The sequence below is a fragment of the Lissotriton vulgaris genome, chromosome 4_1 (genome assembly GCF_964263255.1).
Source record: "Lissotriton vulgaris chromosome 4_1, aLisVul1.2, whole genome shotgun sequence".
In the NCBI taxonomy this organism is placed as follows: Eukaryota; Metazoa; Chordata; class Amphibia; order Caudata; family Salamandridae; genus Lissotriton; species Lissotriton vulgaris.
In genome coordinates this window covers 1,468,827,605-1,468,847,739 of record NC_141691.1, presented here as the reverse complement: position 1 = coordinate 1,468,847,739, position 20,135 = coordinate 1,468,827,605, and the positions used below count along the sequence as shown (strand labels likewise).

At 48.2% G+C, this 20,135-nt stretch overlaps 1 protein-coding gene across 17 annotated transcripts in view; it reads right to left on the bottom strand.

The window, feature by feature from the left end:
- Nucleotides 1-20,135, bottom strand: part of DTNA (dystrobrevin alpha) — a 693,791-nt gene that overhangs the window by 79,261 nt on the left and 594,395 nt on the right. For all 17 annotated transcript variants that reach the window (XM_086965704.1, XM_086965706.1, XM_086965705.1 and 14 more), the window contains one exon: nt 12,389-12,557. In XM_086965704.1, coding sequence (XP_086821830.1) covers nt 12,389-12,557 — 169 coding nt within the window. The remainder of the gene's footprint in view (nt 1-12,388; nt 12,558-20,135) is intronic.

Sequence of the window (20,135 nt, the reverse complement as noted above, 5' to 3'; positions counted from 1 at the left end):
TAAACTTCATCTTACCTACCAGCATCTCCTGGCCTCCCAGAAACAGCCCTACTCGCTGCAACGATTCCCCCCTTTCAGCCGCCATTCCCGAGGGCGAGGCGAGACACGCCCCCTCGGCTGGCCACGCCCCCCGCCATTCCTACAAATAGAGCGCGCTGGTGGCAGGCGTCGCATCTATTGATTGGCTCCTGAGGCGGAAAGCCGGGAGCAGGGGCAAACAACGATCATTTTTAAAATCTTTGTGTATAATCTTGTGTTTTAAACTTCATCTTACCTACCAGCATCTCCTGGCCTCCCAGAAACAGCGCTACTCGCTGCAACGATTCCCCCCTTTCAGCCGCCATTCCCGAGGGCGAGGCGAGACACGCCCCCTCGGCTGGCCACGCCCCCCCGCCATACCTACAAATAGAGCGCGCTGGTGGCAGGCGTCGCATCTATTGATTGGCTCCTGAGGCGGAAAGCCGGGAGCAGGGGCAAACGACGATCATTTTTAAAATCTTTGTGTATAATCTTGTGTTTTAAACTTCATCTTACCTACCAGCATCTCCTGGCCTCCCAGAAACAGCGCTACTCGCTGCAACGATTCCCCCCTTTCAGCCGCCATTCCCGAGGGCGAGGCGAGACACGCCCCCTCGGCTGGCCACGCCCCCCCCGCCATACCTACAAATAGAGCGCGCTGGTGGCAGGCGTCGCATCTATTGATTGGCTCCTGAGGCGGAAAGCCGGGAGCAGGGGCAAACGACGATCATTTTTAAAATCTTTGTGTATAATCTTGTGTTTTAAACTTCATCTTACCTACCAGCATCTCCTGGCCTCCCAGAAACAGCGCTACTCGCTGCAACGATTCCCCCCTTTCAGCCGCCATTCCCGAGGGCGAGGCGAGACACGCCCCCTCGGCTGGCCACACCCCCTCCAACCTCCTGACCCACTGCTATAAAGCATGTGCCTTGGCAGGAAGCGCAGCGGACGAGCGCAGCGGGCGCGACATCTGCGCGCCGAAGGCGCGCCTAAGGCAAGCCCGTCTGCGCCCGTCCGCGGCCGGACGGGGCTAGGGGCACGACTCCATGCCAAAACTACATCCTACTCTTCCAAGGATCTAATGGCTCTTCAAGGTCAATGGCCACTTCCGGATCCCACCCGCAGACTGATCTCCTCTCTAGGCCTTGCCTCCTCTTCCCCCACAGCCCCTCATCCCCCGCCACACGCTCCCCCGTCACCCTGCCCCCTTCCCCTCGACCTCCTCCCCCGCTCGCCGGCATTGTCTGTCTTGCTACTCAACACCAGGTCAGCGGTCAAGCACCACCATGAGCTCTTCGTCTTACTCGACTCTGAGAAACCTGACCTACTGCTCCTGACCGAAACTTGGTACTGCGATACTTCCCTCCCCGTTCTCCTGGCCACCCTACCCCCCTCCTATGTGGCCCTGCGAGCTGACCGGCCGGCAGGCAAGGTAGGCGGTGGGGTCGCCCTGATCGCTCGGTCGGAGTTGAACTTCCAATCACTTCCCTCCCCCCCCATTCCCCCTGCAGACTTCCTGATAGTCCGCTCTCTTTCATTTCCCCCCCCCATCACCTGCCTATTAATGTACCGGCCTCCCCAGCCCTCGCCCGCATTCCTGCCGGCCTTTCAAGACCTGCTGGCTAATTTGGTGGTTAACTATGCCTCGGTCTTGGTGCTAGGGGACTTTAACTACTGGCCCTCCGACCCACACGAGTGCTCAGCCTCAAAAGAATTTACAGATTGCTTTTTGTCCTTTAATTCTGTGTCGCACATATCCGTCCCCACTCATTCCCATGGGCACACACTGGACCAGGTCTGGTCCCTTAACCTCCCCGTGGCCTCGGCCACCGTCTCGCCGTGCCCATGGTCCGACCATGCCCTCATTTCCTTCTCTATTCCCCGTAACGTGATGCCTAAAACTCCGCATGCCAAAAACACCTGGGCACGGAACTGGAATAGACTGGATTACCCCTCCTTGACCTCAATGCTCCGCGACTCTATCCCTACTCTTGTTGGCTTACCATCTACCTCTCAAGCCAAGGCCATTAACACCTGGCTGGCTGAAAGCTGCGACTCTATGGCGCCCCTACGCCGTATCTCCATCCGCCGACCAAAGGACTCTAATAGATGGTTCAATGACCACCTAAAAGAGCTCAAACTGAGCGCCCGACGGGCAGAGAGGCAATGGAGGAAAAATTACAATCCCTTATCAAAAACCCACTTCATATCAGCACTGGACAAATACAAAACAGCAATCCTGGCCGCTAAGACCACCTACTTCTCGTCTAAAATTACTTCTGCTGAAAATAAACCCAGGGAAATCTTCGACATAGTGAATGACCTGGCATTCTCAGACCGAACTTCGCCCAATATCCCTCCCTCCCAGCCTCTCTGCGACCAGCTCAACACTTATTTCTTAGATAAAATAGCGACCATCAAGCTCAATATCCCTCTACCCTCTTCTGCCTTCATCGATCCCTCCCCCCTTCCCCTCCCCCATCCTCTTACCTCCATCCCCCCCCTCACTCAGGACTCTTTTCTGGAGATACTTCCTAAAGTGAAGTCGGGGTCTCCCGCGGACGTCTGCCCAGCACGAGTCCTGCAGCAAATCTACTCCAGCTGCCCTGACCCCCCCATTGCCTTCCTCAACAGCTCCTTGGCACAGGGCGTAGTGCCCTCTGCGCTCAAGGCAGCTACCATAGTGCCCATCCTGAAAAAACCTGGCGCTGACCCTTCTATCTCGGCCAACTATCGCCCCATCTCCCTGCTACCCTTTCTGGGCAAGGTGATGGAACGCCACGTTACCGCGGTGCTCAGCGCCCATGTTGAGGCAAATGGGGGACTGGCATCCCGCCAAGCCGGGTTCCGTCCCAGGCATTCGACCGAATCAGTCGTGGTCTCAGTCTTGGACAAACTCAGAAAGGGTATGGATGAAAACAAACACCAGGCACTGGTCCTCCTTGATCTCTCCGCCGCCTTTGACACGGTGGACCACACCATCGTACTTACCCGTGTCAAGGCGGCTGGCATCGGGGGATCAGCTTTGATCTGGCTCTCCTCCTTTCTGAGGGAACGCACTCAGGCGGTCCGACTAGGCGACTTCACGGCCTCTCCCCTCCCTGTCACCTGTGGTGTTCCCCAGGGATCCTCTCTCTCCCCCTTACTTTTCAACCTTTATATCTTTCCTCTCATCTTTGCACTACAGCAGCTGGAGGTCACCGTCTATAATTACGCGGATGACCTCCAGCTCATCTTTGATCTGTCCCCTTCTCCTCTCTCGGTCTCTAATTTCCAGTCAACTATGACATTCATCAGGGACTGGATGAACCACAACCACCTTAAGCTGAACCCGGATAAAACCGAGCTGGTTCTCACTGGTGGTTCATCCAGTCCCTGGAACTCTCTCTTCTGGCCCCCCTCTCTTGGCTCTGCACCGACCCCCTCCACCACGGTCAAAACACTTGGTGTCAAAATAAACAGCCAACTCACCCTCCACTCACAAATCAGTTCCGTGGTGTCCTCCTGCTTCCTCTCTCTCCGCACTATCCGCACTGTCTCCCGCTTCTTTTCCCCCCAGGCACTCAAGATCATCATGGCCGCACTTGTGATATCGAAACTGGACTACGCAAACGCTCTTTACCACGGTATCCCCGCGTACAGTTTGCGTAGACTCCAGACCGTCCAGAACCAAGCAGCCCGGCTGGTGTACGGCCTCCCTCGCTATCACCACTCCACCCCTCTTCTCAGGGAGCTTCACTGGCTCCCTATAAAGGAACGGGCCCTTTTCAAGATCGGCTGCATGGTCTTCCAGGCCCGCCAGGGCACTGCCCCCGCCTTCATCTCCTCACTAATCAAGCCTTATGTACCTGCAAGAGAACTTTGGTCTTCCTCCAAGTCCCTTCTCCAAATCCCTCGCTTCACTCGCAAAAAGTGGGGCGGGGCCAATTTCTCCACCCTGGCTCCCACCTTCTGGAACTCACTTCCTGACCACCTCCGCTCTGCCACTCAGTATCTCCCCTTTCGCAGAGATCTGAAAACGTTCCTTTTCAGCCAGGCCTTCCCCACTTAAATTCCTTCAAATTCCCCTTCACCTCTCCCTGGTCTTTTTCCCCCTCAGTTGCTGATCCCCCCAGCGCCAAGAAACCGCAAGGTGTACGCTGCGCTCTAGAAGTATTTTAAATTAGAAATTAGAAAGTGTTTGCTGAGCATCCTCTCCAATAACACACACCACTTTGACTGTAAATCTGGTATAATAAGGGTGAGCTCCCAAAGAGTTTGACCTAAACTCCTGGCTCCATTACACAAATTGCATAAAGTTTAATATTGTCTTGGTGGTGAAGATGTTTGGTCCCTAATGCTGGGTTTTGTTTTCATAGGCAAACAAAGATCGTGTGTGAGTGCCATGACATAGGCCTGTCTCATGGATTCCGGTCTTGTTGGACTAGGAGGGGCACCCAAAGTGCTACCCTTATAGTGGTGAGAGGCTACTGCCTTCACAAGGAGTTAAGCAGCACGAGCGCAGTGGTGGTGGCATACTGTGTAGTGATCAGTAGGAATGAACAGGTCCTTATTAACCTGTGTAACTGGGGTGAGGCCCACAGGCTCACCCAGAGGTGTACTTAACTCGCCCTTAACCCACATTGGTTGGGTATGTAGTGCTGCACAGTGCATGAGTGGTGTATCTGTGCTGGGTGTATGTGTGCCTGGGGAGGGTACAATACAGGGATAATACAGTACTGTGCAGTGCATGCATGCTGAATGCATGTGCTGGATGAATATGTACTTATGAGTGGTTCAAATATTGAAGGATGTAGTACTCTGCAGTACATGCATGTTAAATGTATGTGCTGGATGTATGTGTGCCTATGAGTAATATGGTGCATGAAGAATACAAGGCTCTGTTTGCATGTTGAATATATGTTCTGGATGTATGGGTGCTTATGAGTGCTACAGTACATGAAGGATACAGTGCTGGGCAGTGTGCGTATGCTGTATGCATGCACTTTGTTTAGGAGTGCCTGTGAATAGTACAATAGATGGAGGACCCTGGGCTCCGTTTTGGGAGACCTTGGCCTGCATGGGTCCCACAACCTACCAGGAAACTCTGCCACCAATTCCTCTGCCTAGCAGCTACCCGATGCAGTCGCCGGACGAACAGAGGAGGCCATTCCTTCTGCCACCCGGCAGCTAAGACCTGGAACAACCTTCCCCTGCACCTCAGAGCATCACCATCGCTCCAGCAGTTCAGGAAGAACATCAAGGGCTGGATGTTCAACCAACAGGAGAAAAGGCAGCACGCTCTCCCAGGGTCTCGGGACCCACGTGGGTGATGCAGCAGCGCTCTACAAATCCTGATTGATTGATTGCATGGTGAAACATGAGGGGAGGAGGTAGAAGAATACCCCTAGACAGATTTGTGTATTGCTGCATTCCTGTTAGCTGGGTGGAACACATAGTGGAGAAGGGAGAGACAGGATTCCTCGTAAACCTCAAAGGGTGCTCTTTGAAACAATGAAAGGTCACAAGAAAGGGGCCTGGGCACATTTCAGGAAGGAGACAGGGCTGATAAGGGAATCATAAAGAGTAGGGCTGGGACCCTGGGCTAACCTTTTTATACACATATCACTGTGGCTGACATCCAGGTGTGAACTCTATAGTCACTCCCATGGCTTGTGTTTTGGGGCTATCAGCTTTGGAGTCTCTCTTGCTGTGGCAGACAGCTTTAAAGAGGAAGCGAGGACAGAGGAGTGGCACTTTAAAGAAAAGAGTACCCCCAACTTAAACTTCAAATACTCAAGACTCTAAATCACATTTGCTGTTTGGAAATCGACTATAAAATGGGAGGTTTGACTGGCATTTGCCAATCAGCCAGATGGGCTGTATGGGGTGGGGAAGTTCTGCATGACTTCTGCCTGTGACCAGGACTGGGGACCAAGACCTGCTAGTCTCCTCGCTGGGTGAGGGGACGTCACCCAAGGAATCCAAGACCACCTGCCCTGGAGCCTAGAGCACCAGTGCCTGCCTGCTTGCCAAGACCAGTGTATTCTATGAGGAAGAGGAGAGCGTTAGAGGGAGCGAGGTTCAGTGGGGAACCCATCAGAAGGACTCCCTTTGCGGGTGTGAAGAGACAGCAGCTGCACCGATCAGGTCATTGTCCGTGTGCAGGACAAAGTTGTCGACCCTCGTATGCCAGAGGAGGGTTGCCGTGATTTGAGCTGTGTGCATTGTAGTGTTGATCCGGCTGGAGCATTGTGTAGTGAGGAGTTGCCTCTGTGAGAAAACTGATATGCTGTGAAGGGTGTAGCCCTTGTGCTGTGTTGAGCTGCAACACTGTATGCCAGGAGGGGCCGCCACTGAGGACTTCACTGTGCCAAGCAGGCTAGGGCCCACATACAGGGAAAATACAGTGATCCCATATGCCAGAGGGGGTCACCGAGAGCGACAAGGAGTGTGACCTGATCGACAAGGGGAGAGACCCTCTTCAGGATTGTTGCAATAACCCCCTCTGCACCCCACTGCGGGGTAGATCTGAAACTTACCCTGTAATGAGGAGCCACAAAGAACCTCTTGTTTCTTCTGTGGGGGGAACACTTATGAGTGACTCTGATCCCGCTGAGTACAGCCCGTATAGGCTGTGTGCAGTAAACACACCTGATTCAGCTGTTGCCGCTCGAAGATCCTACGATTAGGGCATGCTCAGGAACTCCAGATGTTCCAATCCTGCAGATATCTTTGAGCAATGTCACAGCCCCACAACTGGGGAGGTGTTATTCGATTCATGTCACATCCTGGTGAGAGGACAGCATGAACCATTTAGGACGGGCAAGGTATGAGAACACAAGCATATAGACATGTTTGGCCTCATTGGAACTCATCAATGTGGTAACACTTGTGTCCCTAGTCAATGGAAGAAGAAGAAAACAAATCTGGGCGGGACTGCTACTCTTTCACCAAGACTGATCTGCACATGGTTGATCCTTTTCCGTAACACTCAGTATTCAAGAAGAGTTGACTCAAGCATTTCTAACCATCACCTTCAGAGATTATCCCTAAGTGAACAGACAATGCCCTGACCAGGGCCCCAAATCTTGATTTGCCTGGGGAATAAAACTGCACCTTATCAATGAGGCCAAACTAGGATGGGGTTGCATGTAGTCCCAGGAGTGGGAAAAACGAACTAGAATTCCAGTTCTGACTGTTCTGTTTGAAGGCAGAGCCAAGCCTGATTTCCATATGGTACAGATAAACAATGGAATGGAATGCTAGCCAGAGGAACTTCCATGAGGATTGACATTTTGGCTCAAGGATTTCCATTTGTCATGTTTTGTCTACTTTCAATTATGAGTCTAAGGAATCTTCAGACCTGTCTTTCTCTACAGTCTTCACAGAGTCCTGCACACAAGTGGAAATCGTCTTGCCTTTTGGAATACCAATTACCAGCCCCAGCATCTGCACAATTCCATAACCTGGCTGCAAATCTACACTCTCGGAATGCATTCATGATCCACACTGAATATCCTTGCTTCTGGGCACTAGGGTGATGTTCCATGGAGGCATTCGCTGCAAGCCTGGGACATCCTACCCACAAATACATTCAATTACGCCACTTCTTCCATCTATAAATTAAGGGCATTTATGGAATAGGACAGCGTCACCATCTTCAGATGCATCGCAATGAGGACATTAGGTCTAGTAACTGTCCCACTCCTCTGGAGTTTGTAGAGAACTGAACATCCCACATTTTCGGGAGGAAACTCTAAATACAGAGTAGAATGCACCAGCTGAATGTCCTCTACAATATTATTCCTCTGGTGGAGAAAAGTCATCCCTTGAAGTCTACTCTTTATTTAGAGTTTCCTGAAATCCCCCTTTAGAGCTTGTTGAAATAATCGGGATTTGAGGCAAAAACCTGTCTCTCATACATCTAGTTGTAAATATGTAAACAGAAAATGAAAGCTGACCTATCCCAATTGCATGCTCTTCTCACATTCTAGTTTATCTAATCTAGTCGTAACGGAACTCCATCGATCATACTATTCTATGCACAGAACCCCTAGGCTTGAGAAAAATGCTCTCTGGAAAACACTCGATTAATCCTTGGATTAAGTATGAATGTTATCAAACACCTTAAAAACAGGAATTCTCCAACAAAGCCATTATATATGGGGGTGTACCCTCATTTATTTCCTACAGGAAAAGCATTTGACTTTTGCCTTTTACATTAGCAAATGTATGTGAGCTACAAGGGTGGGAAACTACGTGTAAGAGATACCTGAATATCCACATAATTAGAAGTTTGTGGATGTCTACCTGCATATGTAGTATGCCCCACCCATAGATGTTCCAGATTATGTTGAGAAGGATGTGGAATTTATATATACAAAAGTATTTTTTCTGTGTTGTGTACGTACTTAAGTGACACTATGGTCGGCTCAATGCTACAAGGAACAGCCAAGACGTTTCCAATTGCTAATGTGAAACTGATATTGAAGCCTTTATACCAGCTTTTTTAAACTACTGAAACGCACATTGAACTTGAAGTTAACGAGAATTTACCACAAGATCTACAAATCATTTGTGCTGGCAAATCAAGATTATAATATTTCAGCAAGGAAGACCCAAGGATCCCTGGGAAAGAACTATAACAAAAAGACACACTGGTCCATAGCAGCAAAACAATCTCAACACACATAGTGGTGCAGTGAATGCTGGTGCAAAACAAACATGCTTGGTGTTCTCTTTAAAGGTGATACACTCAAGTGATAAATTGTGATCAACAAGTGTATCAACAAACAGATGGGGATGCACTGGTAGTGCTGCCTAGCAGCATGTAGTACTTTCTCCTAGTCCCAAAACGGGCTTCATGCTGCCAGTCAACGCTACTGGTGCATCTCCATTTTTGGGCTGATTGGAACCCAGTAAGGGAATCTGGCACTCAACCATGAGCCCAGGCCCTGAACACGGTTCCCACTGTGGCCTGATTGGAGCCCTCAATGGGTATCGGGCATATTTCCAGCTCTGGACATTCCCGGCCAAACTGTTCTTGAGCCTTCTCACCAGGGACACCCTTCTTTAGCAACTGCATTACCTTTCATAATCTCACTCTCTGGCTCGTTGTATACCTCTGAGCCCTGATGAGGATCCCGCCATTTTTATTGGGATGACAACACTGTTGACTTTAAAAACACAGACCCTATATAAGTGTTGAAAACTTGCTGTAATGGGTTGTGTTTGTTGATGTACTTGTTGATCGTAGGGTTGCCACCTGGCCGATTTTGTACCGGCACCTCCAGTATTTAAATGGCCCAGCTGGTACGAAAATAAGCAAAATCACCAAAAGCTGGTATTTTTAGCCCTTATCTATACATACGTCAAACAGCAAACATAAATAGAAAACACTTTTACATATGTTCTGGAGCTGCGTTAACAATCAATTACTAATAATTAAACTAAACACAGGCAGAAAAGTCATGTTACGAATGAATACAGACCATTTTGTGTGAAGTCCTATCTAGAATCACGTCTAGACCATTTACTTCTTTGCATGTAAAGTATTTTTACTAGGGAACAGTGTGTTTTTTGTTATATGACGCAAATCAAAGACGTTGCAATTAATCTAGAGCTGTAATGGTTGCTAGTTCAAGTTAATGTACAGAGCCTGATACTATTATACATTAAATGATAATTACAATCCTAGGCATTATGCATCAAGTAGATAAATTACTATTGACTACTAGGATTCACCTGTGTGTTAATCTTTAAGGAGAACTGGCATTGTCCACAGCCTAGATGGGGATGCCATCTCTGTCAGGGTTAGGAGGACCACTTCACTCCAGGTCATTAAGGACACTGTGTCATGTCCTCAGAGTTTCACCAACAAATTAGTAATTTTAAGTGCATTAGATAAATTAGTTAAATGGAAGCAAAACAAGACTACAACTCCCAGAATGCACAAAAGTCAAGGACTAGCAAAAGTTTGCAATGAGTTGAATGCAGTGGTGACATTATTCAGGGTGCAATGTTGACTAAAGAGATGCTTCAGCACTCAGCCATCCCAATTAATTATTTGAGAGTTGCGTGAGCCGCTGCACGAGCCAACGTCTATATGTGATACTTAATACACTAAAAGTGAATTAGGAATATTGTTGGCTTCCTTGTATTAATCCGAGATATTACTGTCGCCATCTTAGCCTTTTGCTGATCACTGAACTGTCAGACAGCTAAGAAGTCTTAGCGCTGGAGGCCCTACAGGAGGCAGTCTCGAGGTGGATTTACATGAGAGCGCGATCATGGATGCATGCACTGCACCGCCTTCCTAGCGTGAAAGCTACTAAGTGTGCTGTCAGCGGCGCCATATTACGTGCAGGGCCTGGATTTACACAGCTTGTTTACTAGCTACCATCCTGCCAATAGGACACGATAAGCCATCTTGCTGTCCTTGTGCAGCAGCGACTGCTGTGAGTTATCAATCTGCTCCTCTGCAGTGTAATTATAATGTAAATTACTTTTCATTATGAATGAAGTCATGAGGTACTGAACACATCACAACAAGTCATAAATTGTAACTAGACTGTCCTTTCAGGGGAGCAATAAATGGCATTCCGAGGTAAATCTATTTGTGGGATTCGAGGCTCCAGCGGTGTGCTTCAGTTTATGAACAACTGACGCCTTAACTGGGTCTCGGCAGCCTCTTAAATGTTTTACTGCGCACTTTGTGAGGGAGTAATTGATTCTGTCGAGTCAGATTGTAACTAACTGAACATCTGGCTTTTATGGGAGGATGAACCCAAGGCCTGTTCGTGCTCCCCGCGGACGCCGCCTTGAGACACCTCTGCGAGCCTTTGGCCTCATGGCCGGGTCACAAGCGGGGAGCTCCTTAATCCATCTTTTCAATATATTTTATCCTCATTTCTAACATAGCTTTTTTTTACCCACTTTTACTGTTACGCAGACACCTTATGTATTCCATGCGCTCTCGTGGCAACGTTTTAAAATCATTGTCAAAAAAGGTTTCCCATATATTAGGCGTATAATAAATACCCTACTCTCCTTTATACTATATTAAATAATAAATCAGGGGTCTCCATAACACAAAGGAAATGGAACACCAAGAGAGGTCCTATGAGTCTTTTCTGCGCCTGCGCAGAAAGCAATAATATGTCCATGTTCTTTTTGATTTCACAATTTTTTATTAAGCAGATGTTTATATATACATACAGTACAGTTTCTGTGTCTCATTTCGGTACATCGAGGGTAATACAGCTTGATGTCCAGCAGTGGTATCGCCCCTGCGCGCTGGGCTGTGTTGTACAAAGGTTACTTATTTCCGTACCCTCATTCTCAGATTTTTGTGTAGAAATGTAGAAAAGAGAGAGAGAGATAAAAGAGAAAAAAAGGCCCCCCGGGGTGTTGGCGATTGCATGATGGGTGAGGTAGTTTGCTGGCTTCCGCTATTGGTGGTTTGGGCGTTTACGGGGGTTTGAGGGTGATCAAGTGTTCATCCAGTGCTTTCCACATCCCCCCTCCGGAGTGGTGGCATGGTGAGTGATGTGAGGCTATGTTGTCCGCTCCTCTTACGAAGGTGATCCAGTTTATCCAGCCTTTGAAGGTGGCTTTTCTGGTGTCCTTCCAGTTTGTGAGGATAATTTAACGGCTGCTGTTAGGAGTAGGTCTATCAGGTCTTTGTCATTTTTTGCTGTGGGGGTTGGAGCTATTGCTGACACTGTGATTTCGTTGATGCTGCCTTGTAGTGGTTGGCCTCTCACGCCAGATATGAATTGCCTGATTCTGCTCTAGAACACTCTGACTTTGGAGCAGTGTAGGATCAGGTGTTCTAGGTCACCTTTCTCCTTGTGGCAGTTCCAGCATCTGTCGTCTTCCCTAATACCGGCAGCGGCGAGGCGAGCTGGAGTCCAGAACGCCCTGTGAAGCAGCCAGTATTTCGTATGGGCTTGCTGTGGTGTTATCTTGTTTCTAGTTGCGGATAGCCATATGGTTGACTTCTCCCTTTCCGTGAGGTTTCTACCTGTGTCCCTTTCCAGGGGTACCAGGGCTTTATTGTTCAGACTCGATGTGTTGGGGCTAAGTAGCTTGTAGAGGTGGGCTGTTTGGTGTCCTAGCTTGTTTAGATTTGACATGTATTGTAGGATAGATGGGGGCGTTCTAATGTCCATGTTCTTGATAGATGTCGCTCTGCCTTCATCACATGCTCTAACGAAGTAACCGCGAGCTCGCTCATACATGCCAGGCACTGCAGCAAGGTAACACGGGCCAGGAAACATGCTGTCTGCAGTTTCCGCAGGCACAGAAAATGGTCGTGACATGGCCCCACGAAGAAAAGCAAACTTTAAGCGTGCAACTTGGAAGTAAAGAAAAAACACATAATTACATGTCACTGCGAAGGGAGCCCGTGGCTGCTCCGCTGTAGCTGTACCCAGGCTTCCGGGCGTGGATCTGGGCGAGGAAGGCTTTCTCGGAGGTTGGTGATGGGACCAGATCATCGAAATGCGTCCGCCCAAATTCGGAGTCCACGTTACTGTCGGTCTCACTTCCCACTTCTGTAAAACAAGGCCAGAATATCAGTGAAACGTATGTCAACCATGTAGAACAACATGCTCCGAGCTAGAGACTGTGGTGATGACATACTAATGCCCAGGAAAGGGCTCTTTGTATGAACATTACTCCCTCATTGGCATTCGTAGGTGGTTCCCCTTGAAGGCAAAACCTTTAGGAGATTACACGTTTCTGCATCAGTATAGAAGTGGTTTGAGAGTAGGGAGACATAGAATATGATTTATACACTTAATTATTTCCCCCGGGAATGAAGTTACGAGTTTTGCTGTAAAACGCCCCCCCACCCCCCCAAAAACAAAAAAAGATTCCCTGGCAGATGTGGAAAGTCAAACCTGATCAAGTTGTTGGTGGAAAATATTTTTTTTAAATAGTGCCCTTTAGATTAATTAAGCATAGAGTTCTCCCCAAGAGCTAATGCAAGCTATACAGTAAGGACACAGTAAAAGGTCCAGTCCTGATGGGAGGTTACAACAGAAGACAGGGAGGTACTAAGGAGGGACTAATAAGTCTATTAACAAATCAAAAGCCAACATTTACAAAGGACAGTTGCAGCAGCCAATTGAAAAGATGGACGGAGAGTGGGCGGAGCTTCAAGTTCATCCCTGAATACAGCATGCCTCGCAGAGCAGCCCATGCGCTGCCCAGGCTGAGGCTCGAACTAAAAAGGGTTTTATGCAGATATCGCATCTAGTCTCTAGATAAACCCAAGCAACCCATCCAAATTTATGATTAAAGAACAGGATAAGGATGGTTACACATGGGACAATTTGACATCACTTCAATGACCAGCGTAAACAAAAAGCTGTGGGAGAAATGTTGTCTGTTTGTCTAGACAACGATATTCCTCTGATAGCACTTACATAGGCAGTATCTACAAAGCCACAACATACCATGAGCAGTGACAGGACTACAGACTAACATCATCTAATGTATGTGCCATCTTCACAGCACAGGTCTACAGAAAGCCAATGATTGCCTATCTTGTGAGCTCTGAAGCAACCGTTCCTGGTTGTGGTTGTCCGACGTGTCTTATTCAAATATCAATTTATGGAGTCCACTCATTTTTCATTTCATTTCATAAAGCTTTTTTAAACGTGTTGTACACCGGACCCATTATTTGCAAAATAATTAACTTTCCCGTATTTAACATTCCTTTCTCAAACCCAATAGGAACCCCTGGCACATATTTCTACTCTCCGCCATGACCCTCTGAATTTATCCAGGTGAACAGCTCATCATTCTGCTAAGAGGAATCCAGATATGTGCCCAAGGATTTTGTAGTGTATTCTCGTGGGATGAATACGTCTACTGTACTCTTCGATGCCGTAAAGTGTTGCTCTCAGTACAAATCACGTGTATAGATCCTTCGGTGGGGCTAAGCCAATATGACAAAGGATGTCTAAACAGGTTTTAATACGGAGTCAAATAAGTCAGGTTTATCTAGCAATTGATATGGCGTCATATTCTAAAACTGGTACTACTACAGTCATCAAATGACGCTGCAACATTTCTACTTGTTTGACCTTTAAGTGCTGTGTACTTTTTCCTCGATCATTTCCCCAGTTGACCTTTTACAACTAATATTATTATTATAAAACCATACACATGCATATTTTTTTAAACCTTATGGTTTCATTTTCAGGTTGAAGTGCAAGTTATATACGACATAAATACTGTAGTGGGTACCAAGGCTCAGACTCTCCATTTACTAATTCCATACTTAGCTTGTCCCGTTTGTTGGTTTGGAACTCAGAGTCTTGTAGCCCCATATTAATAAGTCTATATATGCCGAGTCTATAAATGCAGGATTAAAAAAGAAGTCACTGGCTGGATGAGATACTTAAGCACGAAGAAGTGAAACTCCAGAGCTCTGTCCAATTTACTCTTTTAGCAGAAAAACGGCATGCTCATTTTTCCCTGTTAAATGACCATAAAAAGTACAGTCTCGATCTAAATTGGATGCAGGAACAATAGGTTCACTGACTGCCAGGATATGTTTTCCTGTGGATTAACCACACAGCATTCTGTTGAATTTTGCAGACATTCGTATTAATGAATCCATACTCTCCAGGGCCATTAAACAGGGTCAATTTGCAGCAAATGCTACTACTAAATGCCGGATTTTCTCCGACATGTCCGCCGCAGCGGCCCGTCGCAGAAAAGAATTTGTAACAAGCATTTACAATGCAACGGTTTCGCCTTTGGAAAAGTTTGAGCTATTGGCATTGTGTATGACAAACTTTTTATTTATGTGTTGGTTTTGAAAACATCATTTCAGAACTGAAGCATTTTCAATATTCTATACAACTAAGCCATAGTTGTTGCTTATTTATCTTATAAAAATACCACTGACAAAGCCAATAGTCCTGACTTGTTGTAGGTGTAATGTTACTTATTGTATTATATATCTGGATGGAAAGACAGAAGTAGAAAAATGCCGGTCAATTGGCACACTATGCTAAGCACAGATTTTTAGTTTACGTGGTTTTAAGCCACGTACTTATTCACATTGGCCAGGCCGCTTTGAGAGACCCTCCAGTTTTTTCAACCCACTTAAAGCCCTAATCTTACATGTTTAGATCAGTCTATATGAAAAGTTACACAAACCAATGTGGATTACTGTTCCGTGATCTGCAGGTACACATTCTTTGCAGCAGGCATATTAACCCTCTGCGCTACTTTAAAATGCGTCAAAACCGCCCCTCGACAAAACTGATGTCTCTTCAACAGGAACATTAATCACCACGTATCTTGATATTTGTATCGTTCCCCGAAATCTGCTGGACACAACAAGGAAACAGCATGTGCTTTTAAAACCGAAAGTTATTTCTGCACACAGAGCCTCTCCCGAGATCAGTGCCAGGTGTGGCTGCACCGGTCGCACCGCCCTAGATCGCGCTACCGAAAACTGCAAATAAATAACCCTGTAAACAAAACACGTAATGCTGGCAATAGAGTAGGCTGGTTTGACGGGAAAGTACTAGTGACAAAGTACATTCGACCCCAATGTGAAGATTATACCATTGATAGCAATACCATCCCATCAACTTTCTGGGTTTTGAGCCTGGCCAATCAGCGATCAACCCTCTGGAACTCCAATCAAGAAATACGTAAAGGTCAGGCGAGGGTTGTGCAGGCCTGATCAGTCAGAGCATTGCTGAGTGTGACTGGCGGTAGGTGGCAGGGGTGTAATTGGCACTGGTATAGGCCTTAATTGGAGGCATGTATTCTCCCCCCAGGTACCACTTGTATTGATCTTGACGCCTTTGGGGTCAAGGGTCATAAAGCAGAAGCAGAAACTAAATGTAAACACGGCTGCAAGAGCCTGGGCTCGCAACAAATAGGAGTGTATTGATGGGCTATGGGTGGATGAGGGAGTGGGTCAACCATGTGATGTTATCTAGGTCAAAGGGTATCTCTTCAGTTGCCCTTGTCATCTTATTGACTCGCTGCTCATGAGCTTGAACTGCACATCAAATACCTTGTGATGGAGAGGACACGTGGACCCGTTCAATAAAGTGTTGTGTTTCAGGGCGTGCGCCCTGGCTTAAATGTTGCACATGGTCAATCTCTGACGCATAAAAAGGTTTTGGGACACTTTCGTGTTGTTTAGACAAGAATTAAACCACAGTATGTGCAGCAATGCCATGCTTTAAACAAAGTAAACATTGACCTGTGAAAAGACGTGTACGTAGGTGTGGATAAAGTTTGTAAACAGAACAGTAAGCAGCAAAGTTGTACAGAGACAGAATTCACGACTGCGGGCGAGTACTTGGGGGCACCACCTGTTTCATAAATTCTTTGTATTGCCTAATAAAAACACCGCTCCTTCCCATATATACGTTTTGCACACGTGGGCACGACATGCCCAAGATCACAGAGCGTGCAAAGCGAAGCCGGGACATACAATCTGCTCTGTACACACGACATGCCCAAGATCACAGGGCATGCAAAGCGAAGCCGGGACATACAATCTGCTCTGTACACACGACATGCCCAAGATCACAGGGCGTGCAAAGCGAAGCCGGGACATACAATCTGCTCTGTACACACGACATACCCAAGATCACAGGGCGTGCAAAGCGAAGCCGGGACATACAATCTGCTCTGTACACACAACATGCCAAGATCACAGGGCGTGCAAAGCGAAGCCGGGACATACAATCTGCTCTGTACATATTAAGCACCCGGTCCTTTCCTCATCTTGTGATTCACTGTGGACGAGTCTTACCTTGTCACTCAGACCCCTGGGCTCCTCTTCCTGAGGGGTGGGAGAGAGGACGCGACCCCCTGCACCGACTCCCGTCCTCTCTCATCTAGGGGCTGTCTAGAACAATACACCATCTAGGTGGGGGTCAGTCTAGCTGCAGAACATGGCTGTGCAAATGTCATTAGGCTGAAGGTCAGGGCGCGTAAAACGCAGACTTTAGCACGAATCAGATGGTCTCAGTGACATTTTATGGGATAATTAGAATAGGCAATTGTTGGGCATTTTATTTTCAGCGCAAATCCCCTTCTGGACAGTCTATGGCGTGTTTCAGCTCAGACGCCATCAGTAGAGGTAACCCTTAAAAAACACGAGAGGGAGGGCATGGGGTGGGGAGGGAGGGTCACTCATCCGCACAAAACGACAGCAAAAAAGAACCTTCTACACGTAGCGCCGTAGGCTTTATATAAACGTTTTATTTTTAACGAATCAAATGTTACTCATTGTTTTGACTTGCTTCGGGGTTTCCAGCTCATGGCTAGTTGCAGGTAGCAAACAGATTTCTGCAGCACGTACATAACTCATCAACCTATCTATCCTACGCTACACACTAAATTTAAAAAGTAAAACAGGCAAAAAGCGCGACTTGTAGCCGTAGTGATAGTGCTTAAAGGAACCCTGACACCCGAGGAATACGGGGACGGGTAATAAGGGGGCTTAAAAGGAGTTAAAGTCACCGATAAAAAAAAATACCAGAGCGACGACTTTTGTATGTCCTCGACATATATTAATACCGGAAAGTGATATGGATTTCGAAAAAAAAAACATCAAAGGCAAGAGGGGAACAGCAAGTGGGAGATTAACGGAAACGCAGAAAAAAAGGTTTTGGGACACTTACGTGTTGTTTAGACAGGAATTAAACCACAGTATGCGCAGCAATGCCATGCTTTAAATAAAGAGTAAATGTTGACCTGTGAAAGACGTGTACACATGTGTGGATAAACTTTGTAAGCAGAACAGTTGTTCAGACACAGAATTCACGACTGCAGGCGAGGAAGCGGGAGGGGGGGCGGGAAAGGCACGGAAGCAGGAGGGGGTGGCGGGGGGGGGGGGGGTTGGGAACGGCGCACGGACAGCGGGGGGGGGGGGACTGCGGGCGAGTACTTGGGGGCACCACCTGTTTCATAAATTCTTTGTATTGCCTAATAAAAAACACCGCTCCTTCCCATATATACGTTTTGCTCACGTGGGCACGATATGCCCAAGATCACAGAGCGTGCAAAGCGAAGCCGGGACATACAATCTACTCTGTACACACGACATGCCCAAGATCACAGGGCGTGCAAAGCGAAGCCGGGACATACAATCTGCACTGTACATATTAAGCACCCGGTCCTTTCCTCATCTTGTGATTCACTGTGGACAAGTCTTACCTTGTCACTCAGACCCCTGGGCTCCTCTTCCTGGGGGTGGGAGAGAGGACGCGACCCCCTGCACCGACTCCCGTCCTCTCTCATCTAGGGGCTGTCTAGAACAATACACCATCTAGGTGGGGGTCAGTCTAGCTGCAGAACATGGCTGTGCAAATGTCATTAGGCTGAAGGTCAGGGCGCGTAAAACGCAGACTTTAGCACGAATCAGATGGTCTCAGTGACATTTTATGGGATAATTAGAATAGGCAATTGTTGGGCATTTTATTTTCAGCGCAAATCCCCTTCTGGACAGTCTATGGCGTGTTTCAGCTCAGACGCCATCAGTAGAGGTAACCCTTAAAAAACACGAGAGGGAGGGCATGGGGTGGGGAGGGAGGGTCACTCATCCGCACAAAACGACAGCAAAAAAGAACCTTCTACACGTAGCGCCGTAGGCTTTATATAAACGTTTTATGTTTAACGAATCAAATGTTACTCATTGTTTTGACTTGCTTCGGGGTTTCCAGCTCATGGCTAGTTGCAGGTAGCAAACAGATTTCTGCAGCACGTACATAACTCATCAACCTATCTATCCTACGCTACACACTAAATTTAAAAAGTAAAACAGGCAAAAAGCGCGACTTGTAGCCGTAGTGATAGTGCTTAAAGGAACCCTGACACCCGAGGAATACGGGGACGGGTAATAAGGGGGCTTAAAAGGAGTTAAAGTCACCGATAAAAAAAAATACCAGAGCGACGACTTTTGTATGTCCTCGACATATATTAATACCGGAAAGTGATATGGATTTCGAAAAAAAACATCAAAGGCAAGAGGGGAACAGCAAGTGGGAGATTCACGGAAACGCAGAAAAAAAGGTTTTGGGACACTTACGTGTTGTTTAGACAGGAATTAAACCACAGTATGCGCAGCAATGCCATGCTTTAAATAAAGAGTAAATGTTGACCTGTGAAAGACGTGTACGCATGTGTGGATAAACTTTGTAAGCAGAACAGTTCAGACACAGAATTCACGACTGCAGGCGAGGAAGCGGGAGGGGGGGGCGGGAAAGGCGAGGAAGCGGGAGGGGGGGGCGGGAAAGACACGGAAGCGGGAGGGGGGGCGGGAAAGACACAGAAGCGGGAGGGGGTGGCGGGGGGGGGGTTGGGAACGGCGCACGGACAGGGGGGGGGCGGAAACAAGCGGCGGCGGGAAAAAAAGGTTTTGGGACACTTACGTGTTGTTTAGACAGGAATTAAACCACACGGGAGGGGGGGGCGGGAAAGACACGGAAGCGGGAGGGATTAAACAGCCTTGCGTGAGGGGGCTCCTTTACGGCGGCTTCCCCAGCAGTTCCGGTCTCCCTCTCCACACGGGAGACCGGCAACGAACCACCAGCAGGCTTCCCCCGGGCAGGGGGAAGCGGAAATGGCCGCCTCGAGGCCCCGCCCACGTCGCACCACTGCGTGCCTGGCTTCCTGCGCTGAGGGCCGCCAATGGCAGCGCGGCCCTTGGCAGGGAGGCGGGCGCAGCTCCTCTTGCTCGATCTCCGGGCCAGCGGCGGTGAAATCAACACGGAGCAATGCCGGGTGGGCACCGGCCTCCAATAATTAAATAAAAACGGGGTGGCACCCGTAAATAAAAATATAACAAGCGGGAGGGGGCGGGAAAGGGGGAGGAGAGACGCTGACGACGGAAGGCGGGTGCCGGCAATGCCGGACCAGACACGGGGGCGTTCCCGGCGTCGCGTGACGTCGGCAAAAGCCAAAGAATCTCGGGAACGCCCCCGTGTCTGGTCCGGCATTGACGGACGCCTCTCTGTTCCAATGGCTAGCCTCCATTTATGGAGCTAGCCAATGAAGCAGAGAGGCGGGTTAAAGTCACCCATACTAGAAACTACAGATTTCGCTGGAGGAGGACCGGACCAGACACGGGGGCGTTCCCG